The sequence below is a fragment of the Cyprinus carpio genome, chromosome A3 (assembly GCF_018340385.1).
Source record: "Cyprinus carpio isolate SPL01 chromosome A3, ASM1834038v1, whole genome shotgun sequence".
Taxonomy (NCBI): domain Eukaryota; kingdom Metazoa; phylum Chordata; class Actinopteri; order Cypriniformes; family Cyprinidae; genus Cyprinus; species Cyprinus carpio.
The window spans coordinates 9,617,296-9,626,000 of NC_056574.1; the positions used below are offsets into that span (position 1 = coordinate 9,617,296).

The window sequence follows — 8,705 nt, forward strand, 5'->3', positions numbered from 1 at the left end:
GGGATAAAAAACGCTGTCGTGTCACAAACCGTAAAAGATTAGTATATATTATTATTTTTCTTATTATTTCTACTAGGTACAAGTAACAAAGATAAAAGTACAGAAAATATTAACATTACGTACAAAGAGGTGACATAACTTGCAAAGCACCCTTTATACATGTATATAACAATTAATAATACAAAACGAAAGTTTGGTGGAGGTGACGTAATTCCACGGAAAGTGTTGCCCGGACCAACATGGCGGCCGCGTCATTGGTGGAGGTGACGTAATTCCACGGAAAGTGTTGCCCGGACCAACATGGCGGCCGCGTCATTGGTGGAGGTGACGTAATTCTACGGAAAGTGTGGCCCGGACCAACATGGCGGCGGCGTCGCTAGTGGAGGTGACGTATTTCCGCTCCTGAGTTGTATAGGAAGCGACAGACTAGCATTCCACCTAACTATAGAAAACAGAATCCTTTACAGTGAGGCTCTCTCCTGGTTAAGTAAAGGCTTAATAATTAATCAAGACCTTGTTTTTTTGACTAAAGTTCATCCTTGATTTTTTTAAACTCTTGGATCCACCTGCTACTTTTTCAAAGTATTTAAGAACAAGGGACTATATAAACCTATACAGCAAACCTGAATTCATGATGGATCTGAGATATTTTGTGAAGATCTCTCTGACTATGGCTTTAGTGCAGCCGCTTCTCATGCATGTGTCCATCACAGAAGCTTTATTTGCTACTCTGCTGCTGTTTTTGGTTATTTACCTGTTCTCCATCAGCTCCAGCTCTCAGGATGAGGGAAAATATCCTCCGGGACCCAAACCGCTGCCACTGCTGGGAAACCTGCACATGCTCAACCTCAAGAAAACCTACATGAGCCTTTGGGAGGTGAAAAAAAAAAAAATCTACTGATTAGAGACATTAAGTGTAAAGACAGAAAAATACATAAAGCAGTCATATTGTGCCATACATGTATGGCTTTTTTAGACTTTTTAATGATTTAATGATGTTACAGCTGTCAAAACAATATGGGTCGGTTTACACGGTGCACTTTGGCCCCAAAAAAGTGGTAATATTGGCAGGATACAAGGCTGTCAAACAGGCACTAGTGAACCTTTCAGAGGAGTTTGGAGACAGAGATATTACACCCATATTTAATGATTTCAATGATGGATTTGGTACGAATTCATTGTATATGTATTATCATGGTAAATCTCCATGGTATTATGAACTGATACAATACCATCACAGTACTGTTTTCAAATGAGAAAAACAAAGATTAGGCATGTGATACAATAATCACAAAGAACTCACAACCATTTAAATTCAACTTGATAACATTAAAGGATAAATGATTCCTCTGCAGGGATCTCGTTTTCCAATGGTGAAAACTGGAGGGAAATGAGACGCTTTGCTCTCGCAAACCTGCGAGACTTCGGAATGGGCAAGAAAAGAAGTGAAGAGATTATCACTGAAGAAACGCAATATTTAAAAGAGGAATTTGAGAAGTTTGAAGGTAAGACTGCAAAAGCTCAAGGACAATATAGTACTAGGGTGGTTGACTAAATAAAGCACTTGGTTTTAAAGTCCATACTGTAAGCAGAAATACAGAGTTCTGGCATGAAACTCTAGATGGCGCAGTCTGATAGGTCTAACTCAATCTGACCTAATGACATCATTATCACATGGCACAGCTGATTGGTTCTCTCCTGTATCGGTAGCCGATGAGCTCGCTGCTCAGCATTCAAATATATGACTAGGGCTTACTGTAGCAACTTGCTTCAGAAACCCTCCACCTTCCCCAGCTCCACCTGTATAGATCTGCCACGAGGTGATTCATGTATGCTATATGGGGGTTATTCCATGTATGTTTAATTTGCAGCAGCAATATTTCTTACATGCTCACAGCAGCATGTTGTGGATGTATTGGCAGTATCAAGTCTCGCTACTTGCTCTGCTGCAGCAGCAGCGTAGCAGATCTATTCAAGCAAGACCAAATACATTCACATTGTCAAGTACATTACCATGCCAATCCCTCCAAGAGTTGTCATGACAGAATTACTTATAATGAAATAAAATTGCTTTTTGCAGGAAAACCATTTGATACAGCTCAGCCTGTAAACCTTGCAGTTTCAAACATCATCTCTACAATTGTCTATGGCAGCAGATTTGAGTACAACAACACTGAGTTACATAACATGGTCAGACGAGCTTACATGACCATGGAGATGATTGGATCAGCGTCAGTTCAGGTAGGCTACCCAGACATTTCTGTATGCAGTCCTCAATTAATTCCTAAATTGAGCAAATGTGTAAAGTAATAAAGTAATTTAAAAATGTGTTATAAATTTTTTTTTTTTTATTGCATTATAGCCTAGTTATGTATTAAGGAGAATTTTCTGGTAGATTTTGTTCAATTGATGTGTTTCTCAGGAACTCATCTTGCTCGTGTTTTGAGTCATTTTAATCATTTACTAATTTAGGAACAAAACAAAAATCAGCTGTTTGTCTGTACACTGGTGTACATATAATACAAACCCCACACCCCTAACCATGTACTGCGTATCATATGCACACTAGTGTTGCTTTCGTCAACGAAAATTATGACTAAATATCGTCGTCAACGAACCTTTATCATGCATGTTTTCGAAAACGAGACGAGACGCAACGTAAATGCTGGTCATGTGACGATGACTATAATTAAATGTATAATGCCATATTGTTGACGAATAAAAACGAGACTAAATGTGGTTTACAAAATAAAAACTATGTTAAAATGTCTCTTCATTTTCGTTGACCAAAAAGAGACGAAACAAAATTTTTAACGTTATTTCATCTCGTTGAGTCGTTATTATTATTATTTTGCAGTATTTCTGTTTGCAGTCTCACTGCGCAGACGCGACCGACGTCACTTCCTCAAGGTTCATCTTTGGGAGAAAAATTAGCAGATTATTATTATTTTTTTATTGTTTTTATTTATTTTATTTAAATTTATGTGTGTGTACTTCTAACATGTCTGGTTGGTAAAATAAATGTTGTAAATACAAATCAGAGGGTCTTCCGTGTCTGGAATGGATGTATTCTTGAGTCTATAAGGTAACAATAATATAATAAGATAACCTTGTTTGAAATGGGTTTGGCTTAAAGAAAATTTTGGTTTCGTCTATACTTCTAGGTACTTGTACTGTATTGACTGGGTTAAATAGAATTGCATTACTAAAAAGAGACTAAAATAACATTTTCATTGACTAAAACTAGACTAAATGTCATCAGTTTTCGTCGACTAGAACTAGACTAAAATGTCATCAGTTTTCGTCGACTAAAACTAGACTAAAATGTCGTCAGTTTTCGTCGACTAAAACTAGACTAGACTAAAAAGAGTATGAACATGACTAAAACTAATAAAAACTAAAATGACAGCTTCATACAAAGACTAGACTAAGACTAAAATTAAAACAGGCCGCCAAAACCAACATTAATGCATGCCAGAGTCAATTTCTGCGTATAAATAGTAGGCTACGCGAAAAAGAAACTCATGCTATTGATATGCACATTCATGGGATCGGGTTAGGAAAAGCACCCAAGTTTTGAGAAATATAGATGAATAAAATATAGATTTGGTGGGAAGTCATGGCCTAGTGTTTAGAGAGTTTGACTCCTAACCCTAAGGTTGTGGGTTCAAGTCTCGGGACGGCAATACCACGACTGAGGTGCCTTTGAGCAAGGCACCGAACCCCCAACTGCTCCTCGGGTGCCGCAGCATAAATGGCTGCCCACTGCTCTGGGTGTGTGTTCAGGGTGTGTGTGTGTTCACTGCTGTGTGTGTGCACTTTGGATGGGTTAAATGCAGAGCATGAATTTTGAGTATGGGTCACCGTACTTGGCTGTATGTCACGTCACTTTCACTTTTTTTAAAAAAACGCGACTCAAAATAGGCTACCATTCATATAGGCTACTTTCGATGTTCTCTGTGGTGACTCTGCTTCGTTCATCTGTCAACTTTCATTCAGCTGGAGTTCCGGTCTGGAGATGAAGAAAACACAGATACTTTTTTGATAGCCTATTTCTAGCCATTTAATTTAATTAATCTTGATTTCTCAATCTAGTGAACTTCTGTGTTTTTTTCTGGTGAGTGTAGCCTATTCTTTGTTGGGTATTTTGTAAAAAGAAACATATGAAATGTTAAAAGGGGTCATATGATGCTAATTTAAAGACCCATTTTTTTTTTTTCAAAATACTGTACATTATTGTAGTTCCTCTATGCCCCGCCTTTCTCGTCGTTTTCTACAAAGCCCCTTCTTCCGACAAGCACAGTCTGCTCTGATTGGCCAGCTGACCCAGTGCATTGTGATTTGCCAAACACCACAAGCACGCGCCAGAAACGTAACACCCCTTTCCATAATCGTGAGCTTCAGCTTTCAACATAAATGTAAAGACAGTAAATAATGTCCTTAGTTTTACCTTCAGTTCAAGCCCGAATGGGGAACAGAGTCACGTGACAGACACAGTGATGATGCTCGTATGTATTTGCAGTATACAAGCCGTGATTAAGAAAGCTGAATCCACTGTGATGTGACCCTGTCTCTCTCTCAGGCACACACACACACACACACACACACACATAACGCGATACTCTACACGGCGCAAAACTCTGCATTTGAACAGTCAATAGCAAATACTTAAACTATTAAGAAAACATACAGTAGCAGATTCAGAATAAGCGCCAGATTGTCATAGCAAAGTCAGAATTGACCCTTTTTTTTTTTTTTTTTTTGAGAACTAGGGTTTGTGAGTAGCGTGTGTTGTAGGCTGATGTCTTTTGTTCACAAAACTGTTGTCCATAAAATGTGCTGCACAAATCCGAACATCTGGATTGTTAATAATGTCTTTTGTAAATAAATCTTAACCAATGATTCCTCATTGCATCTTCTTTCGGAAGGCCAAATAAAGTGCTTTTGCTTTCACACAGAAACACACAGCATCTTCCTGACATGGCTGCATCAACACTACTAGTATTCAGTTTAAGCATGTACGCAATCCTTAAAGAGGTCATATGATGCGATTTCAATTTTTCCTTTCTCTTTGGAGTGTTACAAGCTCTGGGTGCATAAAGAAGGTCTGTAAAGTTGCAAAGACTAAAGTCTCAATCCCAAAGAGATATTCTTTATAAAAGTCAACCACACCCACCTAAAATGGCTCATTCTAACATGCCCCCACACGTTACTATGTGGGAAGATTTGTATAACGCTGGCCAAACGCTCACGCAAAGAAAGAAGACATAACTTTGATTCTCGCTGTTGTCGCCGGCACTATGTTGTGGAGACGCTGTTTTGTTGTGAAAGCGAAAATACTTAGTTTGGCCTTCTTAAAGAGGACACAACTAGAAATCAGTGGTTAAGTTGTATTTACAACACTGTTCCAGAACAATTCAACCCAAATATTTAGTGTGCAGCACATGGAGGACTGTTACCTGATCCTGGGAGAGTAAACTACAGTGCTGGCTGTTCTGACTCACAGTCTGTAAGTACGTTCACATATTTAAAAGATTTGCCACTGATGATTCAAATGCGAGTTTTGAGCAATGTAGAGCAGCGGTTCTCAATTCCAGTCCTCGGCTCCCCCTGCTCTGCACATTTTGTATGTTTCTCTTATCGCTTCAGACGTTTGTTCTATTTGAACGTAAGTACCCTGCAAAGTGGACATCACAGGATATTCCGCTATGATTCCAGTTCGAAGCGAATGTATATGTTCAATTCAAAGTGCATTGAAGTGCGTCAGATGTGATTTAAATTGATTTAAATTGTATTTATTTACAGAGGTATATGAGGTCACATTTGTCCGTGTGTGAAGACGTTGGGCAGCGGGTTTTATTGTTTTTGTCTTGTCTCGCCGGTTTTCTGACCGGGACACGCATTACAGTATGTTAAGGGGTGTGACATTTCAGTCACACGCTTGAGGTATTTGGCCAATCACAAAGCACTGGATAGCTGGTCAATCAGAGCACACCTTGCTTTTCAGACCGATAAGCTTTGTAAAAAATGGTGCGTTTCAGAAAGGTGGGGCATAGAGGAGAAAAACAATAATGTACAGTATGTGGAAAATAATGTGTTTTTTGAACCTTAAACAGAATAAACACGTTTAATTACACCAAATACACAAAATAATGTTCTTTTTAGCAACTTCATATGACCTCTTTAAGATTCACCCTCGGCTTGTGACAGCTGAAGTGGATCTTGTGAAATGTGCGATCGCATCGCCAATTACTCTTGAGAAACTTAAAGATGCTCTTTAAGATTAAGGATGGGCTTATATCCAAACCTTTTCAGACTACTGTAGTTTGCACTCACGCTGCCCACTGGTTTGGCTACATTAGAAATAAGTTTCTCAGTTATGAGGAGAATCTGGCTCCGATCTTCAGTGGCACAGGACAGATTCTCAGATATTTCTTTAATGCACATAGATAACAATTTGACTGAAAAACAATCAGAAGAGAAGAGATAGTGAAAGAAAGACAGTGGTCATCTACGCAATTTGAAAAAAAGGTGGGTTTTCAGCATTAGGTATGTTTTTTTTTAATGTATTTTTAATATCGAATATATGTTATATAGCCTTTGTGCACAATAAATGCACCCCCCCCCAGGCCTAAAGGTGAAAGTCCGCCTACTGCCCAAGGATATACAATGATGAACTTTTGGTTCTTTTCATTATGCTTGTTTGTAGCTCTATAACATGTTTCCTTGGCTTCGCCGTTTTGTGAAGAACCGGAAACGTATCATGAACAATGTAAGAGAGGCCTTCAAACAAAGTGAGAAACTTGTGAATGCACTGCAAAAGACTCTGAATCCTCAGAACCCCAGAGGAATCGTTGACTCTTTCCTCATGCGACAGCAAAAGGACGAGGTAACTCACTGTTCATTTCACTTGACATAATCCCGATTCACTAATTTTATTACAAGATTTGTGTTACATGATCTTGGTAACACATAACAATAATTTATTGATGTTAGTTATTGCATTAGGTATTAGAAAATAAACATAAAGAATGCATTTAATACAGCTAATTTAATTTCTGCTTATAAATTTTCAACATTTTGTTGTTGAAGCCAATGCAAGTTTATTTAAATAGCACATTTTTATGCACAATGATAATTCAGAGTGCTTTATATATATATATAGAGAGAGAGAGATTTTAAATTTGTTAGGGGGAATGAAGAACATTATAATTTTAGAGTTTGTAATCACAACATAATCAATGTATTTTCACAATCTAATTTTTTAGTTACTAATAGTTTTGACATCAAACTTTATTTTCCTTGCATGTCACCATGATAATGTATTCAGGGATCAAGTGAATCAGCGACTCTGTTCCATTCGGTGAATCTTCATTGTACAATTAATAACCTGTTTGGTGCTGGTACCGACACTATGACTACAACACTGCGCTGGGGTCTTCTGCTCATGGCCAAATACCCAGAAATACAAGGTACAACTGCAAATGGCATTTGTTCATAAAGTTCTTATTCATCAGTCCATATTAAAAAGTTAGTTGTTTATATAGTCAAGTCAAACTTCATAGTTTTATCAATAAATTGTAAAGATGCCTACAAATCAGGAACCTTTTGAATAATACTGTGATGCTCTGTTCTTGCTTCTTGTGAATGTTGATCTGACTTGACAAAAGCCGAGGTTCATGATGAGATTGACAGAGTGATCGGTAGACGTCAGCCTTTTCAGGCAATATCAAAATGCTGTTAGGGAAGCACAGTTTAAATATATGTTTTCTTGCGACTCGGATCGGTAGTACCCATAAGCGTCCCCCGTCAGACCACCTGTGATGTTCACCTGAATGGATACCTCATCAAGAAGGTCTGGCTCCAGTAAGAACATGCAATGTTCTTGATTATGTGTTTGCACCATTTATCATTGATCTTTTGTGTTGTTTTTTGCAGGGTACCAGTGTGTGGCCGCTACTGGCATCTGTACTGAGGGATGAAAATGAGTGGGAAACTCCTGACAGCTTCAACCCAAGTCATTTCCTAAATAAGCAGGGCCAGTTTGTCAAAAGGGATGCCTTCATGCCCTTCTCTGCAGGTGCAGTGGACTTCAAATTCACTATTTATATTGTGCCATCGCAAATGCTTTTTTAAAGTCCTTGGCTTATTGTTGTTCTCAGGCCGCAGGGTTTGTCCTGGAGAAGGTTTGGCCAGGATGGAGCTCTTCCTGTTCTTCACTTACCTCCTTCAGCATTTCCGCTTCACTCCTCCTCCAGGAGTGTCTGGAGATGAGCTGGATCTCACACCAGTCGTGGGCCTCACTCTGAACCCGGCCCCCCACAAACTGTGTGCAGTCAAACTCTCCTGATGACATAAACATCTTCAGTCTGTTTAATCTTCAGTCACATTTTGTTGAAAGGTTTGCATGTGTTTGCAAAAAAACTAAGTTACTGTTTGATTGTTCAAACAGATAAATGGACAAACAAACATCAATTACACAACACAGAGAAAAACATACAAGACATCTTGCAATTGCACCTGAATTGATTTATCCTGTTAAGCATCCTGTACAGTTTGTTGCCATTTTTATTTGAAAAAACACGTTAACTGCTATAGTCACATGCAGCAGATAGCAGTCCACTTCTCAGCCTATTCAACAATGCTATTGGTTGCTGAGCATGTTCCTTTGAATTCCCATTGGTGAATAAATAGTTTTCAGTAAA

The 8,705-nt window shown here is 38.6% G+C and overlaps 1 protein-coding gene across 1 annotated transcript; it reads left to right on the plus strand.

Moving 5' to 3' along the window:
- The first annotated feature begins 613 nt into the window (after positions 1-613).
- On the plus strand, positions 614-8,705 carry LOC109083515 (cytochrome P450 2K6-like). The gene is given in 9 exon segments (XM_042717559.1): positions 614-877; positions 1,005-1,167; positions 1,356-1,505; positions 2,081-2,241; positions 6,710-6,889; positions 7,331-7,472; positions 7,671-7,855; positions 7,939-8,080; positions 8,163-8,705. Coding segments are annotated over 9 exon segments (1,557 nt in total). The 5' UTR covers positions 614-631; the 3' UTR covers positions 8,351-8,705.